Here is a 27245-nt window from a genome sequence, read left to right as displayed (position 1 = left end):
ATACAATGCATTCAGGTTGCCTTATATGCGCTTGCTTTGACACAGCAAAAGTGAGAGACTACCGAACCGCGGTGGAGCCGCCCCTGGCTTGCGTCCCAGTATAGCCTTGCGTCTGGCCCCCTGGTCCTCTTCATGTATCAAGCTCTCCACTGGCCACTACCTACCACGCCTAGTCCTTGACCAGCCCTGACCCCTGCCTCCTCCACCAAGGGGACTTTCTGACTACTTGCTTGAATTATGTAGACTATGTGACCAGAGGGTGTGCGTGTGTGTGTGTGTGTGTGTTTGCGTGTGTGTGTGTATGTGTTTGTGTGTGTGTGTGTGTGTGTGTGTGTGGGTGTGTATATGTGTGTGTTTTTACGTGTGAGAATAACCATCAACGATGCTAAGCAAGCTGGAAATGCAGACTGTATAGATTAATGGATGGGCGGTCCTAATTGTGAAGTGTAGAGATATACAGCCTCGGAAGGGATGCTATAATGACACACACACGCACACTCACACACTCACTCACACACACACACACACACACACACACACACACACACACACACACACACACACACACACACACACACACACACACACACACACACACACACACACACACACACACACACACACACACACACACACACACACAGCTGTGGTATTATCTATGTCCATGGACATAACGTTCAATCCTGGTGGGCAGAGAAACAGCTGCTTGTAATGACCAGCTGTAGGTTGATTGGGACCGACCCTTTGACGCGTGTGATCCGAGACACTGATGACAGCCACTAGCTGTAGATTTTAGTAGACTCAGAAGGGATTAGATAAATGAAGGCAATTGCTCACTCATTACTTTCTACTTTCCTTTTAAACATATGTTTTATATGGTCATATAAAATTCCAGCAAATAGATTTAAAATAGGGTTTGGCTTTATATTCCCTGCATGGCAATCGGTAAACTTTCATCCATCCATCACATTGTACCATGTCATTCTGCCAGTCGGCCAACAGTTTAATTGACATCCTATCCGCTAGATGGCGCTACACAGAGGTTCAGACGCAAAACACTACGAGGATGTGTCTGCAGAAGCAGTCGTCTTCCGACACAGGAAGAGCTCCTCCTGAAATATTTCGCTGCTCAAATACCCTTGAATGAACCACGTGAGGCAGTTGAACACAAGCACAGTAAACAATCGCAGTTTGCTGTACCAGCATCGAACTGCACTGTACCAGTTGGATTCGGGAAAGTCACGGATTGTTAGAAGCGCAGTGCGCATACTGCGTATCTATTTGGGGCAAATAGGTCAGAGTGTCAGTGTACAATGTCTGCCAAGTGTAAATCTCTGTTTTTGCTACATCGGTGTGCGACTGCAAGGCATGTCACCTTGTTGACAAAGAGCTTATCGCGGGTCACGACGCAGGACAAAGCGCTGACAGGTCTTGGGACAGATAGATGGACAAATATCCAGCAACACCAGTATCATAACTGGTCATTTCCAGTCACGCCGTCCTTACACATCTTTACCAAAACCCAGTCTGCGTTCAAAGTCATCCAGCTTGGCCTCTGCACTAAGGTAAGTCAGAACTAGAAGCAATGGGAGAAATCAAGACATGACACACACATCTCGCCAAAGAAGGCAACTATGGTGTTACTGCAGCTAATGATGTTTCTTGCAGACAGGGCCGTCTGATGACAGCGACTATCCCCCGCTGCCAGTCTACTCGTTGGAGTCCGAAACTGCGAAAAATGAGGTGTACATCGTCCACGCTAAAGGTCTCCCGTGGGCATGCACAGCTGAAGACGTGCTCCAGTTCTTCTCGGGTGAGCACCTCATCCAGACGCACTTGGTAGCAGGACTGCAATCACTGCATATAACCAGCCAGTCAGCTACTGTACGTGTCTTTTACTTACTGCATAAACTGTGTTCAGAATGCAGGATCCGTGACGGGGTGAAGGGCATTCACCTGACGCTGAACAGACAGGGGAAGCCCAACGGACAGGCCTTTGTTGAGATGGAGCATGAAGAGGATGTGAGCAAGGCCCTGGAGAAGCACAGACAGTACCTTGGCATGCGCTACGTTGAAGGTTTTTAAATTATTTTATATCTTAACAAATTGATTTATGTTCGGGTCTCCTGTCATGTGGTATCCTAGCCCTCTTTGTGCCTCCTGCCCTCCGCTTGAACATGTAAGAACAATCAGGTTTGGTGATTTGGTGTCAACACTCCAACACAACACTGTGACTCAATCCATGGGGACATGTGTTCAAATATGATCATACGGGAGGCACATACAGGGCTGTGTATTCTCCTTTGTTAGGCAAAAAATGTTCCCATGATGACTCTGTACTCCTTTTGGTAGGCATTCACCAAGTTAGTAGAAATAGAAAGTAGAAACTCTTTAAGTAGGCATTCACCAAGTTAGTAGAAATAGAAAGTAGAAACTCTTTAAGTAGGCATTCACCAAGTCAGTAGAAATAGAAAGTAGAAATTCTGTCGGGAATTAGTTCAGCAGTGAATTCCTTAATTCACCGATGAGTTTGTTCATTCGCAGACACATTTTTTGCATAAGGCCATGAATTCATGCACCCGGTCCCGAAATGATTAAGACAACAAGGGGGTGGAGGACGCATGAGCCCGCAACAACTGCACGTGCGTTTTGTCTCAGTGTACGAGGTGTCCGACGGCGAGGCGGAGACCATCCTGAAGACGTCGGCCAGCCAGCCGGCGCCCAGCGTGGCGCCCAACGTGGCGAGCAGCGACGGCGTAGTGCGCATAAGAGGGCTGCCCTTCAGCTCCAACGAGTACGACATCCAGACGTTCTTCTCGGGTACGCTCTCGTGGTCCTTGGCCCGCTCTTCACTTTTGTTGTTGTTGCCGTGACACACCTCTTGTGTCTCCCTCTTACATTTGCATTAAAAAAACCGATCACATTGGGATTTTCATGGGAGAGGGAGTGTATTGATCATGTTCTGCTGAATCCAAATTGGAATGGCATGTGATCGCAGGCGCTGTAAGTGATGTTGTCACTTCCTGTTTGCTTTTTGCAGTCGGCACTCTGCTCAGCGTAAATGGGGGTCTTCCATGAATCCTATATCTTCCCTGGCAGCTGTCTATCTTTTCCGTGTTGGGTTGTGTAAGCCATTCCTGGCAGCACATTAATCGGTAGCTTTGCTTGCTAATCCATTGTCAGGCAACACTGAAATCCTGCTGTCTGCCCGTGAAAGTGTAGAGAGGTTTGGCACTTTGTGGAGTTCTCTCTTCTTATTGGATAAAGTGGGATATCAGACCACTCTTTTTCCGTTTGCTGCAGAATGTAGACAATGGGAGACCCATGGTGGAAACCAAACAATACAACTTTCAAACAATCAGTACAGACCTATTCAGCACTTTTCAACAAAATAACACAGTGCCTTTTTAATGTGTCACATTTTGACAAAGCTATGCAAGATCCCTGAAAACAAATGAGGAGAAAGGGAAAAATAATTGTGTGTTTTTCCCCCCCTCTCTTCCAGGGCTGGATATAGTGGAAGACGGAGTCACCATCGTGCGAGACTTGAAGGGGAGGAACTCAGGCGAGGCCTTTGTGCGCTTCGCTTCCCAGGACATGGCTGACGAAGCTCTGCAACGCGACAGAGGCCATATAGGCAACAGGTAGGCTCCTGGGTCACAGCAAGCCGATTAAACAGCACTTGTGTCGCTTTTTGAAATCCCAAAGTCAAGTCTCTTATCTGAGGACAGTTGTGGCTGGATATTGTTCGCTGATTTTATGGATATTTAATATTTGAAGGCCTTACAAAAGTCTTTCAAATCTCTTCTTGAGGAGATGTTGATCAGTCAGCCACAAAGCAGTACAGAGGCCCTTTGATTACACTCATGTTAAAGACTTCATTGAATGAGAACGGACAATCGAGTTTAATAACATATCCAAGAAATTTACGTGGTTGTTTAAATCAACAAATAAAGCTCAAATCGCGCCGACCCTTTGACTATGTGTGCTGCTGTCTCCTGTTTGGTGGCCCCCGTGACGCTCCAGGTACATTGAGGTGTTTGCCAGCGCCAGCAGCCAGATCCGCACCAGTTGGAAGAGCAAAGAATGGGTCCAGAGCGACTCGTCTCCGTCCCACGACGGTCAGCCCCGACCCTCCCCTCCGTGGGCGGAGCACAACGGTGAGGACCTCGCTAAGCCACGTTATTTAGTTTACCGTCTAGTACTGAAACACTTAGGGGCCGTCTACATTTGTACCTTAAACAGTATTTTCAGGTTGGTCAAACATAAAAATGTCGATTTGGGCCTCGCTAAGCCACTTATTCAGTTAAATGTATAGTACCGAAACACTTGAGGGGGCCGCCGAAATCTGGACATGAAAGAGTATTTTCAAATTTGTCAAACGTCTGAAATGTCTCTTATTTTATTTCCTCCCCCAGCGGCCTCCAACCCAGCCACCACGTTACATTACGTGCACATGAGGGGCGTGCCCTTCCATTCTACCGGACGAGACATCGCCCACGTAAGGCCGTGACACCATCATCTGGGGGCACCAACACCTCTGTTTAATATGTTATAATTAGTGCTGTCAGTTAAACGCGTTATTAACGGCGTTAACGCAAACCAATTTTAACGGCGTTAATTTTTTTATCGCGTGATTAACGCTTTTTTTTTTTTTGGGCTCAAAACAAAGAAGCAGTAGCCTGACTTCTATGTTCAAGGCAGTATGTTTGTATGTTCATCGTTTAATTGCACTATAGGCTTTTTTTTGTATCGTCCTGTTTTGATCAGTATATGCCAATGTTGTTATCAATAAAAAAACATTTGCACAAGGCAAGCCGATGCTCTTCTCCATGTTGATAAGAGCATTAAAATGAGAACAATTAATGGGACAAAGAAATCAATGGATATTTAGCATAGAAAAAAGATTGCTATTTTTGCGATAATCGTGAGTTAACTATGACATTAATGCGATTAATCGTGATTACATATTTTAATCGTTTGACAGCACTAGTTATAATGTATGCAATTCGGTGAACGCTTTCATCCAAAGGGTCTTACAATACTTATTTTGGATCCCAGACGGAAAATCCAGGTGCAACAGCAGCACGTGCAGGACAGTACTGGAATTACAAAGAATACAAAATTATTCTGACGTGTCTTTTTGGTCTTTCTCCTTTTTGGATTCCAGTTCTTCTCCCCACTGGCCCTGTCCAAGATCCTGGTTGAGTTTGGGCCGGACGGGCGGCCCAAGGGGGAGGCGGACGTGTTCTTCAGGTCCCACCAGGATGCAGTGTCAGCCATGTCCAGAGATAGGCTGCATATGGGTAGGCGTCTTGAGCAGGCTCATCAGATCCTCATTCAGTCACATTCATGCAGGATTGCATAAGCCAAAAGTTGTAAAGACAGCTTTCTATATTCAGGATGTATTTGGGTTGATATATTTGGCTTTCCTCTTGCCACGGATGTTAAAGACGGATATTCGTATTGCACCAAGTTGTTATGTCGCACTCCTAAATATATCTATATTTTTATATATCTATCCATCCATCTATCTAGATATAGATGGATGAACGGCATTTATGCAATTCTTGATCCTGAATGGACAATAAATTCAAGGGCTTTTTAACCGTTCCAAATCAATGCACTACAAGTTATGACCAAAAGTTGCCTTGACAACACAAAAACTTAGAAATAAAGTTCTAGATTAGCAACTGATATGTTAGTTACCATTGTTGGTCACTGGTATAAGTGGATTATACTATCCTGGTGTGTTCCATTATTTTAACGTAATTGTTTTCCAATGACGGGACCCTCAGTGGTGGTTTATTCCTTACATAAGAGTTTGATTGGTCTTCACTAGAGTGCCTTCATACTTTTCCACAACTCTTTATTCTACGATATATTTGTCATTAATTATCCGGATCTGTGCTGGCATATTTGTAAATCGGTGATGTTCAAATGAATTGTTTCTAGAATGCATTCTTTTTTTTTTTAGGTGGGAGATACATTGAGTTGTTTCTCAACTCCACAAATACTAACATGAGTAAGTAGTGAACTTTTTTTTTTATTATACATAAAAGTTCCTAAGAAATTGTATCTGGCGTTTGTTTTGTAAATACGTTTTTTAAATCCACCTTTTGTGGGACTAATTAAGTGAACAAATGTACGTTTTCAAGATTAATGTGATTCATTGATGCTGGTTTCAAGTGATGTACATCTTCACTCAAGTGAAACAATCGACAAAATTAATACTTTCAACATGCCAGGCAGTAATTCAGATTTTCTCTCTGTAGGTGATGATGACTGAAAAAAAGATGTCCCTCTACCCAAGATAATTGTTTATTTCCGTATAATAACAGGATGTTCATATGATACAATAAACATTCCTGGCCTCAAACAAACTGCCTAATAAATGGTCTTAATGTGGAAGAGGGGGTATTCTTTTAAACAAAAATAAATTATCCAATAAAATAGTGAAGTGTGTACAGCTTCATTTGATTAGATGACTTGCTGACAAGTTCTTAAAGCTCTCACTTCGTTCTTGGTTGAAAATGCACTTTATTTGACTCATTTTATTGGGGCCGAATAAATTAATTGGTCAAGCAACCATTGCTATTCTTCCTACCATTAAAACAAACATCATAGAATGTTAGCTTATTACAGCATGTCAAGTGTAATCGAATCTCGCTTCGTATTGTAAATCAGTATTTTAAGATGAGTTTATTTTCAGACATCACAATATGAGAGGCCTACAGCAGATTCTATATCAATGATATAGCATACATGCCCATGTTAGGCAACCTAATTGCAACAAGTAGACAAATTGTGTTTTGTTGCAACCGGAAACCACATTATGCAGTTTTAAAAGCATGAGTCGAGACTAATAAAGACAAATTCTCAGTATTACATCAGAAGATTAGTTTTACTTGCAGTTTTATAGCAGAACCGGTTAATATGATGAAGAAGTAGGTCTAGAATTACCATTACACCAAAGATAGTGGCCGTCTGTATAGCATTGAATTAATGGATCATGGCAACAATTTCACTTTAGTATTATGAGATGGATAAAAATTATAAGCAAATCCACTTGGTGGACACTTAATAGTGTTTAAAATGCATAAATACATAAGATGAGCTGTTGGAAGTAGCTAAAATTCCCCTTTTTAAGTCTAGCAATCCCCATAGAGTGCTTTAGTTTGTCGGGAAATCAAAAAAGTGCTTTTTGGCAGTGCCAGTAAATACCACAATAATAAAAAAATAAGCAATGCCTTTGCTGAAATGTCTTGAGAGTTCCCCTTATACATGTGTCCCTGTTGTGCCCAGCAAACGGGTCGATAGAGAATAGGGCGTTGTCAGGTGGGACTCGAGGCGTATTGCTGTAGCAACAGGAAGTAGCAGGTGTCGCACACGTTCTCCGGGAGGATGGACGACGGCAGCGGCAGCTCGTTGGTCAGGCAGCTCTCACAGAAAACCCCACTGCAGTTCTTGCACCGCTTCTAGAACGAGCAGAAGCACCACAGCCCCATCAGACCAACTGGTCAAAAACAAATGTGTTTTTAAAACGGAGATGAATCCGATATGTACACGGTTCATCAGCTGATGATCCACAAGTTACACTGAATGTTAAGATAGTACGTATTGGCTTTCCAACACAATAGGTTCAGCTGTTTCATAAATGATCATTCGATTCCAATAGGTTAAAACGGAATCATCTACATCATAAAGGGAACATTTTATTAACCGAGAAATTTTAGACACTTTAGAGCGAGCAATCTATTCATTCAGGCTCTGCTGGTGTACCTTAATCCTCGTAAGAGACTCCTCCTGTTCACAGATAGTGCAGATGGACAACTGGCTCAGCTCCAGCACTGATTTCTCCTAGACAGGACAACAAAGGACATCATTATTACAGTTCTCTTTATTGGGAAAGCTCCACATTCAGCTTTACCCATCTCACCAATCAAAGCAGGTAATTATCTCTATACATGAATTTAAAGTGATCGCATATTTGTTTGCCCATACCTTTACATCTTCACATTCAGACGAGGGCCTTTGAAAAGGAGGGAGGGGGGGGCTGAATGTAAATAGGTAGTGAGAAGGTAGAGTTATAATAAAAACGTGATAATAATCTCAAGTGCTTACGTGGGTGAACCCTCGGCTGTTTTGTCTTCTGAAGCGTCTTCCTGGGCCTTCTCAGAGTCCGGGACATTCACTTTCTGCAGTGAGGAACCAGGCCATTATTAGTGGAAAAACACCACAGTTGCTAGTGTACAAATGGTTATACCATGTCCTATAAATGTTCCTCTTACGAGGCTGTGTCGCGTTACAGCTTGCTCCGTGTGCGGCCGTCCCTTCTGTGGCACAGAGGGCACTGTGGGCTGGGTGCCAAAAGGTTGATCGCTCTTTCGGGCCCTCTCTCTTCTCAGCTCCAGGTCCAACTTGTACCTGGAACAACACGCGTTTAGACTTGCATACCGCTAGTATGTATGTGCTTCAGCTGAAATTCCATCTTAAAAAGAAAAAGCTTGATCCAAGTAACATTACAGAATGTTATCCCTGCAACATGGCTTCCATTCGCTTTATTTGTAGGGTTACCATCTTGCATTCGAGGGGGGTGCAAAAGTTTTAAAAAAAAATGTTAACATGGATTGCTTTTCTAACTTTTCTCTCTAACCTGATGTCACAAAACAAAAAAAAAAGCTACCGTCAACTTCCGGAATCCTCAGCAATCCCCCCCCCCCCCCCCTCCCCAAGTGTTGATTTTGAATTCAAGATGGCCACCAAGGGAATTTGACAAACACAGCAATGTTGACGTCGACTACCTCTGTTTCCTCAGGTGCTCCACCTCCGTCTGCAGACTCTCAATCTTGTCCCCAAACTCCTGTTTGAACAGGCGGTTGGCCTCCTGGGCCAGATCCCGCTCCCTCTGAGCCTGCTTGGATCTGGGTTGAGCAGGGGGGGGGGGGTGCCACATAAACTCATGGTAAAATGAGAACTTAAACAAAAAATAAACCAAAACACAAAACTAGGTGGGAGAGAGGTTTAACCATCACTAAAATAAAAATAAAAAACTCCTTAAATATATGAAAAAAAAGTCCAAACACAGAAAGGAGGCAGCCGAACGTCAGAAGGCATTTGGTGAAGCCGAAGCAAGCGGTTTTTATTGAGTTATCTTAATAGCCTTGTGGTTACGACAATTTACACCAACGTTATTGTTTACATACAAGTTGAAATTATTAAAACCCATTTGGCCCTGGTTGACTCTCTAATAGGAGGTTAATGATCCCGACCTGGCATTTAACACAGATGCAAACTCTGAAACACAACATCAACACCGAAAAAAACAACTTCGGAACAGGGTGACGAGGATGACTGTAGACTCCCTTCGTACTTATTATATCTAGAAAATAGAGGATATCGAATAGCGTTGAGTGGGTGGGTAGAGGACATGATTCCAGGGCCTTTTTGTTTTTTTTATGTGCCAGAATCCAGGGAGCCATCGCTGTGCTAAAAGCATATGTGGCGCCGTTGGGAACAATCCATCCAATCAAACGCCTCAAGGGGGCGTATTGACAACCATGTGTTCCACTGTTCTTAGCCAATGAGAAAAGCCGAAGCACTGTCAATTCCAGAAATGCATAGCAAAGTCAGCGCCAAGCACATCTGTCGAAAGACTAAATGAACTGTGTGTAATAAATAACCGTTATAATTGTAATATTATTATTATTACTAACACAGGGAAAAGAGGAGGTAAAGGCAGGATTCAGTCCATAGTTCTAGACTCTGCAGTCTTCCGGCTTGTGGTGTATGAGAAGTCAGTTTGAGTTCCCCCCCGCGACAACAAAAAAACAGTATACCAGAAAAATCAAAAATATTCTAGTTGGATTATTTCTACGCAAAGAATGGAATTGCGGCTCTGTTTGTAACTTGGGGGGGGGGGGGGGGGGGGGGGGTCCTGACGTATGAAACCATAGAGAAGGGGGAGGACTTCATGGCTGAGCCTGAAGGAGCCTTCCTGCAGCAGAGTTCAGGGACCTGGCCTGCTTCACCAAATGCATATCGCTGGTGACGTGCCCATGAAGATGAGACCAAATCAAACAAAAGCAAAAGATGAGCGGATCACGGGGTGAAAAGGAAAACAATGAGGATGGAGTGAGAAAAGACAAACAAACAGGAAAAAGAGGAATCATTGTAGGTAGTAGTCGTAGTCGATTTATCTTGTACTGCGTGATGTTTCTAATGAAAATCAACAAGCTGGATAAAAATGCACTTTGCAGATCTTGGAATCTAGGTTCAAAACGCTCTTCACTTTCTAAACATGTGTTTGGATTGGGTAGTCTGAGATTATATAAAATGTGGTTCTTAAAGGATCCGCCTATCCTGCCTGTCCTCTCCTAAACTCCGCGATTGCACACCTGATGTTTTTGATGAAATGTTTGGGACTTAATGTTATTAGTCCAAACCGGTGTGTACCAGTAGAAGAGGAGATTAAGAACCGAAGGCAGGACAGAGGGGTCGCCACAGTCATGTATTCTTAAAGAACTGAGGTAAGACAATCCTTGTACGAGTTTTGGGAGTTTGTCCGTGCGTGGTGCCAGGAAGCCTACCTGCTCTCCAGCTGTTTGACCGTCCCGGCCATCTGGTTTATCTTGTCCTCCAGGCCGGTGATGATGTCTCCCTTTTGTTTGGAGCTGGCCTCGGAGCTCTGCAACACATAGGGACCACATGACAAGATCTCTCTCGATCCCTCTCGATCACTCTCTCGATCACTCTCTCGATCCCTCTCTCGATCACTCTCTCGATCCCTCTCTCGATCACTCTCTCGATCACTCTCTCGATCACTCTCTCGATCCCTCTCTCGATCACTCTCTCGATCCCTCTCGATCACTCTCTCGATCACTCTCTCGATCACTCTCTCGATCACTCTCTCGATCACTCTCTCGATCCCTCTCTCGATCCCTCTCTCGATCCCTCTCTCGATCCCTCTCTCGATCCCTCTCTCGGTCCCTCTCGATCACTCTCTCGATCACTCTCTCGATCACTCTCTCGATCCCTCTCTCGATCACTCTCTCGATCACTCTCTCGGTCACTCTCTCGGTCACTCTCGATCACTCACTCGGGCTGGCGATGGCAGGAGGGCCGTTACCTGTGCCTTGTGGGTCAGCTGTTGGTTGAAGGTGCGGATGTCCTCCATCTGCGTCCGGAGCTCCACCAGGGCGTCCTGCTTTTCGCAAACATCCTTCTCCAGCATCTTCATGGACAGCTCCATCTCCTGCTTCATGCCGATCTGGACCTCCAGCTCCTTCTCCACGTCCTGAGGGTCCACAACAACAACAACAACAACAGTATAATAACCATCAGACAGGCATAAAGGTTAAGTGCCGGCACATGATGCTGCGTTCACGTTTAGCCGAAGTACAATATTGCTGATGCCAGATAAGCCATTAAAGTACATTACAAAGTGTACTGAGGAGCTGTAGCTTTGTGGAGGTAGTCTAATGCAGGCTGGCTGGCTGACTGACCAGGCGTAGTAGGGTTTCCTCCTTCAGCTGTTTGCGGGTTTCTCCCAGTGATTGTCCATCTGTGGCTACTGGTACTGCTGCATCGCTTCTCAAGGCCTGGAGAAGAAGACGAAATGGAGATAAACATCCATCAAACAGTTCCCTTAAAACAAATGAGGCGTTAGTCATTGTGAGAATTCCAATGCTTAAATTGTGTAATATTTTGTATAATTATTTCTTAGATTTGACCTTTATGAATGTGTCTATGTAAAAGAGCTATCCCTGAATTTAAAAAGGTTTTCCCCTATCTCAAAGGATAAAACATTAATAAGAGTTAATCGTTGCTACATGAGAACATAACAATATTTATAAGCACAGTTCACACCGCTAATGTTTGCATCCAAAAGACGTTTAGTAATGAAATGTCCCGGTGAGTTATTGGTTAGAGGGACAAGGGACAAGCGGTTTAGCGGATGATGTTCATAATGGGTGTACCTTTCGGTTTGACTCCATCTGGTAAGAGCTCTCTTCCTTTACTCGCTCCACATCCTCTTGCAAGGTGATGATCCTGTTGTTAGCCACTGCGAGCTTGGGTTGTGGAGAAATGTGGTAAGACTTTAAGTTGATACTTATGAATTGATTATCAAAACAGGATTTTTTTGGGACTGAATCCCGGGTAGAAACATAATACTACAATGTGAAGCCCACCTCCTCCGTTAGCTTGGTATTGGACTTCTCAAGAACATCCACCTTAGCCTGCAGGTTATTTACGGACGCACTGTGGAAATAGACCAGAACCACACAATATCACAACTGACGTTTAACTCACAGCCGATGAGGATTTCACTCAGAAAGGGCCTTTTGACGCACCTTAAATGTCTGTTTAGCTCCTCCACATAATTTTTCTGATCGAGAATTGCCGTGATCTGACCGTCTCTAAAGTAAGGGGAGGAAAAGGCCACATGAAAAATTTGTTAGTTTCTAGACCGAAACCCAACAAAAAAACTATTAACACAACTATCCATAGCCTCGTATTTAAACTACTTTTAATGATAAAGTAGTTTCATTAAAATGTCCTTGAAAAAAAAGTAAATAACAAAGCTAAAAGCAGTTACCCAATCAAAGCATACATCAGGGACAAGCCAGTGTCTCTAAACTAGAGTGCAGGTCTAGGAACTTTCTTAGGTCAAGAAGGGTTCATGTTGTACACAAGACTTTGTGAATGGCTCCACTATGTCATGAGTTGTAGGTTCTGGGTGGTCCGTGAAGGGGAGGCACTCACCCCTCTGTGCTCTTGCTACTGTTGCCGCTGTCTTTGAGGTACATTGAGAAATCGATGACGCCGACCTTCACACAGTGGTAGAGAAGAAGGACGTTTGCATGTTTGTTTTTTTTACCACAGAGCGGCACGTGTGAGATGCAGAGAAGACGATTTATATGTCGCTAAATATTCCAAATGTTAATCAAGTGCAGGCCAATGTACTCACTTTGCTAGTAACGACAGGTATCACAGAAAGGTTTATATTAGCCATTGTCCATCAGAGAAATGGTCAAAGGAAGCAATTCACTTCGAACCAAAAAATAGCTCAAAACCAAAACAGTTGATCAAATAAACCAAATTTACGCAAAACAAAAAGAAGGGATGAGAAATGGATGAGTACCTGTGAATCCAAGTCTTCTCCCTTCATGCAGAGGTTGGCGTCGATCACATTGAGGCCCACTAGAAGCCCTGCGATGACCGCTCCCTCCTCCTCCATCATTAAGGCGTTCGCTTCGTAGAACTCACTACAACAGGGAGGGGACCGACATTACAGGTGATATCATAGCAACTGCCTTTTCTGTAGTCAATTATAATAGTTTGACTCATAATGCCTTGAATAAATATAGTCCTTGCCCTAACAAAATACACCTAATCTTTTATCTGAAAACATTTTGTAATACACACTGCAGGAGCCATACAATGTTATTTAGTATCATTTCTGCTGCAGTTTAATATTTTTCTCATAAGAGGGTGATCGTTAGGTTACCAAGAGTACATGTTTGACTGGGATCCGGCCACATGGGAACCGTCACAGGTGTGCTCTCATGAAGAGTACAATTGTTAATGGCACACCGTTGTTAAAAAAAAAGCGAAGGAACCAAGTGTGTCGGACTGGTCGATATTTTAGCAATCGAAAAGAAGTAGAGAGGATAATCCCTACGGACACTTCTAAGAATACAAAGGGGTTTTCGGTTTTACTGGTGGGAGGAGACACAAAGGCCCAATCCCATTTCTACCCCTTACCCCTTCCCCTTACCCCTCCCCCTTGTTTTGAAGAGGTAAGGGGAAGAAATGGGATTGGGTCATATTCTGTACAGGAGTCACTTTCAGTCCATTTCATCATCCATTTAGTGGTGCTACCTTAGCAGGTCCTTCCTGTTGATGATGGTCTTCATGTAATCAGAGAGTTTCTTCTGCATTAAGGCCAATCGCAGCCAGGCTCGTCCTCTTCCTAGGGGTGTTCTGACAGAAAACACAGCAAGTTCAGTCAAAACTATTAATCCACTCCCTCCATCTGCAGTCTATTTATCCTATTAACGCATTATAATTCCATCACTCATCAGCCTTGCTCAAAATACTCTTCTCAATGCGACTTCCTCGATCAGATCTGCCAGATCCTATCACAGACCGTGCTTCTAGACTTAACATTTGAATGAAAACTTTCTGGCCAGATCTGTAATTGGATCGCCATTTGCGTTACCACTTAATATTTAAATATTCTGTGGTTTAATACAAGGGATAGCTAAGAAGAAGCTACTGTTCTTTTTCTTAAAGGAGACATATTATGGTGTTTTCCCAACCAGTAAACATAGTATTTGAGTTCCAGAAAACATGTTTTTGAAGCCGTTTGCTGGAAATAGCTTTTAGGAAAAAAAATCTTGCCTGCCGCTATTCCCCTCTGTTTCAGTCAATTCAGAATGCGCAGTTTCTGGTGTCTCCAGCTTTAATGCAAATGAGCTGCTGCCCATTGACCAATGAGCTGTCATGCTGAACCACAGTATGGAGGAGAAGGGATTGTTGTCGTTTGCGGCTCCTGGAGCTCTATATCTATATAATATAATAATAATAATATTATATATGGGTATTTATATAATATTATATCCAATATAACGGCCAAAAGCAATGTGTGCCTCGGATGATATTATGAATCATCAAGACTGCATCTGACGTCTCTGGTACTTCCACAGCAAGTAAAGACTCGTAGTGGAGGATATCTCGGCCATGGTGGAGAACAATTGGTGGAAAGGAACTTTGGCCTTGACTCTCTGAAGTCCATGAACCGCGACACGGAGGACAAAGGGATTGTAGTCCGGGAGCTGAGCTGCCGGACTGACGCCTAGCTCCCCGCGCCGCTGTCGTAGCCGTCCGGCTGCGGCCGAAGCTCCGGCGGCAGTCCGGCGGTGAACTCCGGGAGCTGAACTGCCGCCGAAGCTTTCCGGCTGCTCCGGCAGGTGTAGCTCCGGGAGCTGAAAAGTCTGGCGGGGGTAGCTCGGCGGCAGTCCGGCAGCACAGCTCCGGGAGTACATCCCTTTCTCCCCCATGTCTCCTCCGGCTCCTCCCTTGACGTTTTGGTGCAAAACGGCCAAGGCCAAATTGAATTTGGATGATGACTGACCTGGAACATTGGATCACAACCTGACCAATGTGGAAACGTCTACATTTGACTATTAATGTGTCCTGGCACACATCTGTTAGAGTCACAAAAGTGTCACCAAGCCCTTGGTTGCACCTCTTTCGTTGGAAAGCATCTTTGTCAAATCCCAGTGATAAAAGAAACAATTAGCTCGAACCAAAATAGAAAATAATCTTGACAAAATCCAAAAACGCATTCATAAAAAAAAAAAAAAATCATTAAACTTGTTGGCTTTTGTGGACCCGACTTACTTGAGACCAGGCAGGTCTTTTACACTTGCAGTGATCTCTCCTGCCTCAGGTGTTAGCTTCTCCACCAGCTCCAACGCCCCCCAGAAGGACTTGTTCTGCCCCAGGAACGTCTTCTTGGCTGATCAACCAAACGGATAAGATTTGTCAACAATAAACAACATTCAGCAACATTATGGCAACTTGGCATGCAATGACCATTTACAAGCAACATAATAATAATAATAATAATAATAATAATAATACATTTACATAGTATCATTCGCTCATAATTAAGAAGGATTTTTTGTTGTTTTTTCACATACTTTTCAGCCCGTGTTTCAAACAGTGCTCCATCACCACGAAGAACTGTTGGAGAGGCGCGTAGTCCGAGTCGAGCGTGCGGCCGAGGTTCAGCGCCGACTCGATCAGGCCTTTGATGCTCAGCTTGGCCATGTTCATCAGGTTCAGCCTCTCGATGGCAATGGGATCCTTTGGATCTGAGAGGGAAATGACCGACAGAAGCAAACATGAAATGAGACTGGCTACTGACCCCGGTAGAAGCCCTCAACGATCAACACAAGGACTTGCAATGCAGCAGTTGCATATGGCTGCTTCTCTTTGTCTTTCTGCAGAACTCGCGGCCCCCTTTTTCTTTGAATAACGATGAAATGAAACTTTAGTGGAAGAGATTGCCAGAGTGTCGCTCCAGTGGTGCGGAGTGCAGGACCGCGTTACTGTTGACAGCAGAGCAGTCCATAAGTCTTGGGAAATCGTCTGAAGGACACCATGTTGTTTATCTCCTTGGCTCGGTCCACGGTGGAAGTGATAAGAGAACTGCAGGTAATTTTGATTGGTGGACAGGATCCGAGATGGCCATTTATTTTATTATATTTGGTGTCGAGTTGCTGGCAAGGGAAGATCCCAATGTTTGTTCGTCTGGTAAATTTCTTCCAGACAAAAAAAGCCTCAAAGCATGAAAAACCGAAGAGGATAGCATTTGGTATAAATACAATACGCAACGGTGGGTTTTAATGCAATATTGGTAGTCCTGTCATTCATTTGTCAGGATAAGTATTCCTTTAATTGCAGAGTTCTTTTTGATGGCGGCAGCAGGCACATTTTGCAAGCTCACCCACTGAAGACATTCCTGGATATGTGAATAACCCACAAGAGTAAGCTGCTTTGAATGCTTTAGAGACTATTGATTTACAACATATAAGCAGCTCCATTAAATAGATAAGTGCTTACTAATAACGGTTAGAATGTTCTATGTTCCACAGCTTAAAACCACGAGGGCTGAAACTTAAGTACCGCTGTCAAATAGCCGGAATTCTTTGTTTAAATTAGATTAGTTTGATGAATTTGAATGATCACATTCTGTGAAAGAAGTCCAGGCATCTATTTTGAAATGTATGTGCTCCATCCAAGGCGAATAATGCCGTTTTTAAATGCAGTATATAAGATGGGAAAGCTGGGTTACGTCAAGTCGTCGTTCAGGTTGGATGGGGTTGAATGGGATACGCCACAGCATGCAAGCGTAAATCTGCTGCGTGATTGGCTGGCTCATTTAGCATCTGGCTATGTTGAGCAAAACAGACCCCGGAAATGATTTGCTTAAAAAAACACAACACGTCTGCTTTCCAGGATCAAAACACATCCAATGAGCAACCCAGCCCCCTCCCCCAACCGAATGAGGCTCCATCACCCAGCAATGAATGTACAAAAGCTGTTAGCATGCTTAGCATCAGGTCTCCACATCCACATCCCCCGCCCTTCCCCTCCACGTTCCCTCTGAAATCAAACACGACGCTCATTAAAAACGACAGGGATTCACACCATCCTCGGAAGCGGCAGAGCTGCGACGGCGGTGGTGGTGGTGGTGGTGGTGTAGGGGGACCTGGAGACTGGCTGCTGTCACCACGCCCTAACCATAACAACGTTGTGCCTGTGACATACACAGCACCACCAGGCTACCAGGCTCTGCCACCGTTACCTTCGTGTGTCGGCTCTGGGTCTGGGGTGAGGGAGATGTCGTTGAGCTCGCGCAAGCACAGCCATTCCCCGTCGACAGACACGCGGAAGTTGCAGAGGTATATGGTCTCCCGTGCGGCCTGGGTGATCTTGTCCGTGGTGGGGGTCGGCACGTCGGTCTGAGGCGTCAGGTCAGACATGATGACTCAGCTGATGCGAAGCAGCACACAGACAGACAGCCAGCCACTCCGCCCGAGAGAAAGGGTGCAGCTTTTGTTGTGAAAGCCGAATGATGATAAGGCTTACAATAAAAACTGCCGCTTCGCAAGGCACAAATCTCTACGTGTGCTAGAAAAACAACACTGGGAAAAGATGGAGAAGCACAAAAAAAAGAGGCTAACAGTAGCTTCCAGAGGCTTTTAAAAAATAAATTGATTTTTCTTTATTCCCGCATCCTCATCTCCTGCCGCTACAGAAGGAGCCAAGAGAAAACACTGTTGTCTTGAGAACTGCTGCCTTGCCCTCCTCTCAGCCAGAGGATTTAGAATGCAAGAGAGCACTGTGGTGGAAATCACGGCCCGCCTCCTGTGAGCTTAGTGCCCGTTCACTCTGATTGGGCTGCTTGTGCACCGCAGTGAATGCACTAGGTGGGTGTTGACCAAGATGGCTGACAAGTAGGCTGTGAAGAGGAACGACGGTCACATGAGCAGATGGTGCATGCGTAAAAAGGAGGGGGGGGGGGGGGGTTGGTACTCCGCGTGTACTATACTCACTGGGTTCCCTGTGAGTATTCATCCAAGGCTAATAATGATGGAGAATAGCACTCATCCAATTCCCATCAATAAACACATCTTTGCTGTAATAGAAGATTGTATTGATAATCAAATGGTTAAACTAACAGGAAATAATTATTGTGTCACAAAATGTCAAATGATGTCAAAACGGTTATAGCAGGTATACGACTTATCTTAATTGAGCAGCATTTATTTATGTATTGACATTAATATGGGGAAAAAACAAATACACCCCATTTTCAGGCAATTGCCGTCTTTGTGCCACCGATGTGGTGTTTCACAACTAACAGACAATGCATTTACTGACAACGGTGAAGGTACAAGATGAAATCACCAACGAACGCAGCAGAGGACGGGGTCCAGCTGTCAATCATGACGCTGTATGGTGTGGGGACGGGAGGCTAATGTCATAGCTAGGTGTGGACATGTAACCCGTTTTAGGAAGGTAGGTATACCTGTAAGTGTGTGTATATATAAATCTAAATATATATAAATATATACATAGATGAATTATTAAACGTACAGGCTTATATGGGGTTGACGTAGCTTTATTGGCCCAGTCACTGGTTAGAGCGGACTAGGTTTTCATCATAGATGTATGGGCATGTATGCAGACCATACTGCTTAACGTTGGTCCACTTAAATACAATATAATACGAGTGTGACCATGGATATATTTATTACGATATAGAATCAGAGTTAGGCTTAGCTGTTTTCTAATTTGTGTATTTGATATTAGCCTTGTTTGGCTACAAAGCTAACCACCACCACCACCAGGAGCAGAGCCAACGAAACCCGCACTTCAAGCACGGTGCGTCAAGGCAGCTACTGGAGGCTTTAGGAGCCATTTGGCCCTAAGCTTTTGACAGCTCTTGTCCCTGACTCGATGTACACATAGGAGACACACAGACACGTGATCACCAGTCAGGGGACCTCGGTATAAAAAGTTCAGCACAACAACTTACTTTTACTCTTTTTCCGCTCGATGTGGAACTCATACTGGCGGACGGGAGTAGGCGACACCGACCCACCGAAGCTCAGATTGCAAGAGTTTAAAGCTTCTTTGAAGAAGATCACCGAAGTGGGAGAGAACGTCTCCTCCGGACTATCCACCACCAGTCCATTATTGCCGTCCTGACACTTTGTGTGTCCAGATGCGCTTAAACTTTCCGAAGGCTGCAGGTTGAGCTCTTTTGGCTTTGTATCCCCCTCCGCCGCCATAATCGGGTCAATATAAAGGTATTGGCTAGCGAACGAGGTGACCGCATAGTATAATGTCACTATCGGTTATTGAAACACATCAGATCGATCTGGGAAATGTTTGTTTATGCCCGATTCAGCAATCCTCCCTGCTCGCCGCTAAAACCTCCAGCTAGCTTTTTTCCCCGTGTGACCTGACAAACCAGGAAACAGTATTGATGTTTGTCTCGCGAGAGTTTGTACACGTCCAAGCAACTATTCCAAACTGAGATTCCATCGTTCAACCCAGGGTTCAGAACTTCAGACTATACATCCATGGAATGGATTAAAACCTATTTTATACATTCTAGTGTGCAAGATTATATTCCAAAAAGATATGCATATTGTAGCCTATCAAACATATTCTGTGACTCTTATCAGCAGTAAAGACACATATTGTCTGGCATTTTGGTAATATAAATAATATTTTAGCTCTTGGATGAACATATTTTGAGATTAAAATGTTAAGATCAGTAGATAAAGTCAAGCTAGATACATAGATTAAAACATTAACTATGCTGCTTGCATCATGTATTTGTTTTTTAATCTCCAATATTTGATTTCGCAGCCATGCGTTAGCAGAATTTGATCCGCTGAAGTTAGATTAGTCTTTCAATTAGAGGTTTATGTTGTTGTGCGCAGTAACTTGCTGGGCAAACAGCATTGAAGATGACGACTGCAGAAGAAAACGTATCCCTGAGCTTTGTGTCACCAGAGGCCTAACTCAACGGTAGATATTTTCTGTTAATTGATGTTTCTCACCTTCAGCTATGGCAGCTTTTTTTGCATGCAACTTTTAGAATGAACAGTAGGGGGAGTAAAAGGTTGAATTATCGAGAAATCGGAATATAGAAAGACCTTTATGTAGAATAAAATATGTGATGGAATATACAGGTATGTCGATATATACTACTATATACTGGGAAGTTATAACAGTGTTCATTATATCAAAAACACATTCTAATAAATATATGTAAACATATTCTTGCATGAAATCTCTTTTTCATTGTGGAAAAAATGATTGTCACAACTATATTTAAAATTTACTTTGGTGCTGCAAATACTTAAAAATATAATGTATGGAAAACATACAAGGAATTCATTCCATAACTGAGATAATGGCAAGTATTCGGCGGATTAGCAACTGCAGTGACCCAACATTGGCAAAGTAAGGTTTACATTGGTGGGTGTTATTATAATAACTCTTCGGCATGGCTTCAAGCCAGTCAAGCTGAATGTGAGTTATGTTCCAGTCAAGTTTTTCTTGACAGACCTATGTGAGATATATGTATGCATGCAGAATTGTGAGTGAGTGTGTGTGTGTGTGTGTGTGTGTGTGTGTGTGTGTGTGTGTGTGTGTGTGTGTGTGTGTGTGTGTGTGTGTGTGTCTGTGTGTGTGTGTGTGTGTGTGTGTGTGTGTGTGTGTGTGTGTGTGAGCAGAGGAGAAGGGCAGATACTGGCCAACTTTTAACTGGCTTGGCAGTACGGGTAACAGTACAGAATAGACACCTCATTACATGGGCCTGCTTCTTCTGTTTCTTCTTCTTCTTCTTCTTCTTCTTGTTCTTCTTCTTCTTCTTCTTCTTCTTCTTCTTCTTCTTCTTCTTCTTCTTCTTCTTCTTCTTCTTCTTCTTCTTCTTCTTCTTCTTCTTCTTCTTCTTCATTTTAGACTGCACTTAGCAATCGTATACTCACCTATTTGTGTCTTTTTTTTGTCTCATTATATTGAATGTACTGACACCATGAGTAGACACTGAAGCATTTTTTTAACACTAGTGGATCCTTTTTCATAGGGTTATCTTCATGTATGGAAAAAGTTGTTATGTTCTTAAACAATAATAGGCCTATAAAAGCTAAAATTCATAAATAAATTACATGGCCATGTTGCATAAAGTAACATTTATTTAACATGGCTATGTTACATAAAGTAACACTTATTTAAAATGGTTACATGGTTATATGTTGAGTCAAAATACAATAGTTATGAGTAAAAAAGCTAATTATTAATTATATTTAAATTGAATTTAATAAGAATAGTAAAAAATCAGGATATTTGTAGAGCCCTAACTAGGGTTGGCGTGTAGAGATGCTGCTAAAACATATTCTGTTGTTTATTGAATGAGAGAAGGACTTGTCAAAATATGGAATTGATTAGAAATTAATTAGGTAGAGCCATTGCTTTTTGAACTCTTGCATCTTGGTAACATTCATTTTATTACCGGCTGAGGAGTATTGGTTCTTAAGATAAATTTTCTGAATGCCATGATGTTGCTAGAAGATTCACAGATGAAAGACGAAGTGGCAAAGCATTTTCTTTAAAAGCAAAGCTACTTCAAAGACGTCCAGTCTTTGGCTGCCAACCGATGCAACCATGTGGTATGATAACAAGGATCAAAAAGACATCGTCAGGCATCACACAAACACACACACACACACACACACACACACACACACACACACACACACACACACACACACACACACACACACACACACACACACACACACACACACACACACACACACACACACACACTATTTCAATATCTACAACACTAAATGTCTTTCAAAGCCAAAGGAAAGATTCTAACCAAACGTAATGATGAAAAATGTACTTTCCATAACTTTTCCCAAAAACAAAAACCCCAAGAAGTTAAGTTTAGGATTTTTTCTCATGTGTATTCACAATGAACTTGTAAAGCTGTCAAACCTCTGAACGGAAATTGCTGACATGCTTAGGGAGGGCGTTAATTATGTTTTGCATTATACATCAATATATGTGGGACATTCTCTGAAACTTCCCAGTTATATAGTGTTTTCATGTTAGCCTAAAAATATTTGGTGTTGTGAATAAAAACACAAAACTGTTTTGAGAACACATTTTTAAGTTATGGAAAATCGTAAGCCGTAATCAACAATGAACCTTTTTGGACAAATTCTTCCTTAGAATTATTGTGTGTTAACAATGTGGACTGCATTGACAGTAGCCTATATGCTGAGAGACCGTTTTCCATTCAGTTCTGAATGATATTTGTTGCACTTTTGAAAATAGTGTTTCTAATAATAGAAACACTTTGATGTTGAATTTGATGACGTTGACCAACTATTTTCTCGTGTTATAACATTGGTTAACGAAAAGGTTATTTTGACATTGGGTTTGAATTACAAGGTCGAAAAAGCCAACCTCCTTAGATGTAGGAATGTCATTAAGAATGTCAAGGAGGGTCCAAATCCAAATGGATGAATGACTAAGATTCCCTATTTGGTAAAACAAAGTACTTCTAAAATATTCTCAATGGATAAAGAAAAACACAGTATGTAAGTATGTACACCAAACCAGATGCCAACCCCCTAAACATCCATGTAAAGTGCTCCAGAAAGTCTTGAAAAGATAGAATTTGTTGTTTACATTCTAGTTAATGTTAAGCTCATATAAATTCAAAACATTTGAATACATCAGTCAATCCAAGGGTCTTACTCACACACGCACGCACACACACACAGGCACGCACACACACACACACACACACACACACACACACACACACACACACACACACACACACACACACACACACACACACACACACACACACACACACACACACACACACACACACACACGCACACATACATATACAATCATTACCTCCAAGAAGCCGGTAAGGCATCCTCAGAGGAAAACCATGGTACAAACTTGCAATCAGGAGCTGTGCATGGACTTATCAAGGACAGACCGAGGTCACTAAGGTGGTAGAGAAAGTACACACACACACACACACACACACACACACACACACACACACACACACACACACACACACACACATCACAATTACACCATTCATTGCTGTTGCAGATTAATCGTTTTCAATATATCGTATATATAGATCATATCGATTATATCGAATGGAGTTAAATATATAGATATAAATATCTGCTTGATGCATGAGTACATGAGAAAAACCTCTAACCCTGGTAAGTAAGTAAGGCAAACTGTAATGTAGTTGAAGAAAATGGTAACATGTAGTATTATCATGGTTATATGTTGAATACAATTGTTACTAGAAGATAATTAAATATATCTTAAATTCTGTATTCTGCCAATACATTATTTTCATGCAAGTGTGGGACACGCTACAACTTCTTGCCTTAGGTTATAAATTATTAAGAAATTAGTTACTGTCGTTCATGGAGCAATGTTAATAATTAACTTGCGCTGTGTTCTTGCTCATCCTATGTATCCCATTGTAATAGTGTATGACAACCGTTAGATGTCGCTGTAGAATGAAATAATATCACGCGCCCGGCATTTATAAAATAATTCAGTGAGTACAATTTCCCATTAGATAAAACATTTCCTAAATTGAATATCATACTTCAACATTAGGCAATTTGTGTCACACCATTTCAAAGAGCGAACTAAGAAAAAAACTAAACAGTATATACCTACCTAATATGCAGTTTAATAATATACCTATTCCAATATAGCCATAAGGAAATAAGAAGCAAAAAGCGAAAAATGCACAAATAATATATGGCACGCAAGGGGCAAAGCATTATGCAAGTCTAGAGCACTCCTCCATCCCAGACCTGTGCGGAGACACTTTGACCTCCCCTCGAGACGTGACGTTGACAAAAGGACGGTCTTGGAGAGATAACGAAAAGCATGTCGTGCCGCAACACAATATCACTCATAAAGTTACTCGCTTGCTGTGAGTAGTCTTCTCTACCTCCATGCCACCGCAAGGTGAGGACGACCAAAGATAAAGCCAAAGAGACCAGCGGTAAGTAGGAGCTCTGAATGCGTAAATAGCTTTAAGTTTAAGACTTGATTATGCGTAAGCTATTTAAGATAGTTCTTCACATTTTGCAAATGTTCACATACATAAAATTAGTGGACTTTTTAATAAACGCTTCATAAATTTGTGTCAACATTAATTTCATAATGTTTATAGTGTGCGAAACCGAATGTCATGCAAACGTATATTTTACTCAGGTCAAACAGCACCAGGACGCTCTCTGTTGATCGGCTTCTGCATATTAGTCCAGAGATCTGGCCAGACCTGGAAATTTGCTGCAAACATGAGCACCACGCGTCCCACAAAAAAGTAAGTGATGTCAATAACTCTAACGTTCTCATTTAGCCGGTATTGGGTAACACGTGGGCATCACTTGTTGTCAAATAAAGAATAAATAACGAAACTAGTTATGCGTCATATAAAAGGTCCGCTATAGTAAACGGAAGTGTGTGATTTAAAACATGATGTGTGTAAATTGGACAACACTCAACTTAGCAGAGGAAAGGTTTGATATGTCTGGCTGTAGTGCTGGCATCCACGGCCAGAAAAAATGAGGTTATTATGAGATCTGAGGCTCTGAGAGGCAACGGCCTATATTTGATTTATTTATACATTTTTGAAAGAAAATTGGGTTCATCGCCAACACAAAATACATGTTATTGGTTGTTGAAAAAATTGCATAGAATGAGTGCACTCCATAAAAGCATTAAGTCTTATGTTTCCCCTAAAAAAATCATACATCTCAGGCAATATACCAAATATACATGGGACTATAATAGTTGTATAGTTATTATTAAATGGTAGTTACACTGGTCTAGAGTTCAGGTATTCACTGGGGCTTGATTACAGATTATGCTTGACAATACACTGTACAAGTTGTTTGCTGCTGTTTTTGTTTTCTAGAGGTGTTTTTTGAAGGTTTGCATGTTTTTTTGCTTTATCATGATAAAGCAAAGAACCACACAAACCTTTTAAAAACACCTATTTCCCCCCAGCATGCATGCTGGGGGGAAATAGGAGAAAACTGTGCTGATATACTGTACACAGAGCCCATGAAAGGGTTTCCATCATACATTTTCTGTTTACACATACATAGAAATTCAACATTGTGTAATTCTGTTGGTTTGTTTCTATGATAATTATAATTATGATAATTATAAGTCTTCTTTACAGCTCTGGTTTGCATTGCAAAATCTGCTAGACATATTTATGGTGTAGTGGCAGTAGCATGTGTTGGTCCTCCCAGTAAGTTAACTGGGCCTGTTATACATGTGGTTGTTCCATAGGTGGCAATGGAGCAAGTCGGAAGAAGTAGTGATAGCTCTAGCCTTTAGTTTGTGGCTGAACTCAAACTGATTAAAGAAACCGCATAAACTGTGGTCCAGTTCACTTAGTGAGGGGACTGTTAATATATTCATGTTGGGCCAATCTACATACATAGATGTTACCTGCTCCGTTGCATATACTAATTAACGTGGTGATAGGTGCTGCCTTTCTATGGCTATGTATTGAAAGTGATGTGTTGCTTGTCTTGCAGTGAATCAATCAAATCGACCAAAGTGTGATAAGATGATTGATAGCCCAATAGTCATCTCCTTAAAATGATGCCACTCATGATAATACCAAGATTGTTCAAATTCCAGTCAAACATTGCATAAAATTCCCTATTCTTTATCATAATAATCATATAAATGATCAGGATTCATCATTTTAAGCAAGATGTATTGATTCTATCAAGCTTTTGAAGGGACACATTTATAATAAACTACCTTAAACTATTGGTAGCCTATTGGATATTAATCACGCTGTTGTACACATTAGCTGAAAGACACCAAACCACCCAATGATAGTCATTCATTCATTTTTGAATGCTCTATTACCTAAGTCAGGTTGGAATAGCAGGCATTAATCATATTATTTAAAGCTCAACAGCGGTCACACCAATCAGTGTTTCAACGTTGATTTCCTTTTGATCAAATCCAATCATATTCTTGATTACAAGTTAACGTGTCACCGTAAACAGCACGTTTAATTCTACTTCACAGCACCAAGAGGGGCCACCGTTTCCCAATGGAAATCTCATCATTCTCATTATTACTATCTCATTTTCTTTCACAGAGCTAAACCTAGTCTGATAAGTTCCCCTGTTTCCTTCCATCAACCCTACATATTTCTATTAAAGGCTTAGAGTGAGGTAGGCATGATCGCTATGATTGATTTTAAGTATGCAGGGATTGTCCTGCAGCGTGGTTAGCGAAGAAGGCCGGCGTCGTGTGTGCTGTGTGTGTGTGTGTGTGTGTGTGTCTCCTAACTAAAGCTGTTCTAATCCTGTAAGGGCGGATGAGTGGACAGACATGTGATGGCCCACTTGTCTCTTAAGTGAAGAGGAGGGGGAAGGGGGGGATCAAGACCAGATCTGCTGCTGTGTGTTGGTTTTGTTTGTATAAGTGTGTGTGTGTGTGTGTGTGAGTGTGTGTGTTTGTAGGCAAGCACCCCAATTGGCAGATTCTATCAGTTAGTAACATTGTCAGCAACGTTTACGCACACACACACACACCTTGCTGACAAGCGTGTTTTTCACTTTTTTTTTACAACAGCAACAGTGAGTGTAGGCCGCCTTGGTCAGTAGGTGGACTGGCAGCTGCCAATCCGACCCGATTAACGGGCAAGGAGTTGAAGACTTCCTGTCCTGCCCCTTTATCCACACACACACACACACACACACACACACACACACACACACACACACACACACACACACACACGCACCCACCCCACCCCCGCCCTCCACCTTCGCCCCCGCCCAGATTACCTCCGTTAGCGCGTCGTCGCTATCGGCTACGCTCACTGCCCTACTCAAGGACAACGGACGTCCCTAACCTGCTCTCTTGAGTCTTCATTGCTCCACATAGAAACCTCAGGGGTTGATTGAACCGCCGTCCAGCCGGTCCTCAGTGTGTGAATGACGGGGCGGCGGGAGGGGTGCGCGGGCGGGCGAGGTTGATGGGCGGTGAACATGAGTGCGACGAGCAGCACTCGTCTGAGCGCCGGC

The 27245-nt window shown here is 42.7% G+C and overlaps 3 protein-coding genes across 8 annotated transcripts in view; 2 read left to right on the top strand and 1 right to left on the bottom strand.

Moving 5' to 3' along the window:
* Positions 1-1055: 1055 nt before the first annotated feature.
* Positions 1056-6383, top strand: LOC130384078 (G-rich sequence factor 1-like). Its single transcript, XM_056592089.1, has 10 exons — positions 1056-1565; positions 1669-1813; positions 1922-2077; positions 2659-2820; positions 3506-3644; positions 4027-4160; positions 4419-4501; positions 5171-5306; positions 5978-6025; positions 6276-6383. Exons 1-10 carry the CDS (start codon positions 1314-1316, stop codon positions 6287-6289), a joined length of 1269 nt encoding a protein of 422 aa, XP_056448064.1. The 5' UTR covers positions 1056-1313; the 3' UTR covers positions 6290-6383.
* Positions 5580-19562, bottom strand: LOC130384077 (protein RUFY3-like). 4 transcript variants are annotated; one of them, XM_056592085.1, is made up of 18 exons: positions 19118-19562; positions 15711-15884; positions 15409-15526; positions 13885-13986; positions 13145-13268; positions 12766-12830; positions 12354-12419; positions 12192-12261; positions 11979-12071; positions 11505-11600; positions 11129-11296; positions 10590-10687; positions 8805-8924; positions 8292-8427; positions 8125-8198; positions 8005-8032; positions 7783-7860; positions 5580-7478 (listed from the first exon to the last, which is right to left on the bottom strand). In XM_056592085.1, the coding sequence occupies exons 1-18, from the start codon at positions 19371-19373 to the stop codon at positions 7335-7337; spliced, it is 2010 nt and encodes a 669-aa protein (XP_056448060.1). In that variant the 5' UTR covers positions 19374-19562; the 3' UTR covers positions 5580-7334. The 4 variants fall into 4 exon arrangements, 3 of the variants coding, with proteins under 3 accessions (XP_056448060.1, XP_056448061.1, XP_056448062.1); XR_008895866.1 differs by lacking the exon at positions 8005-8032 and having other exon boundaries at positions 7389-7478; XM_056592087.1 differs by lacking the exons at positions 5580-7478; positions 7783-7860; positions 8005-8032; ... (2 more) ...; positions 8805-8924; positions 19118-19562 and adding exons at positions 9943-10044; positions 16762-16785; positions 17381-19090 and having other exon boundaries at positions 15711-15932.
* A 4478-nt stretch (positions 19563-24040) lies between these two features.
* The window catches only part of LOC130384125 (electrogenic sodium bicarbonate cotransporter 1-like), a 49486-nt gene continuing 46281 nt past the window's right edge, over positions 24041-27245 (top strand). For all 3 annotated transcript variants that reach the window (XM_056592174.1, XM_056592175.1, XM_056592173.1), the window contains exons 1-2: positions 24041-24178; positions 24391-24502. In XM_056592174.1, coding sequence (XP_056448149.1) covers positions 24477-24502 — 26 coding nt within the window. In that variant the 5' untranslated portion in view covers positions 24041-24178; positions 24391-24476. The remainder of the gene's footprint in view (positions 24179-24390; positions 24503-27245) is intronic.

The sequence above is a fragment of the Gadus chalcogrammus genome, chromosome 6 (assembly GCF_026213295.1).
Source record: "Gadus chalcogrammus isolate NIFS_2021 chromosome 6, NIFS_Gcha_1.0, whole genome shotgun sequence".
Lineage (NCBI taxonomy): Eukaryota > Metazoa > Chordata > Actinopteri > Gadiformes > Gadidae > Gadus > Gadus chalcogrammus.
Note: the sequence above shows the minus strand (reverse complement) of the source record. Positions and strands in the feature narration are given on the sequence as shown.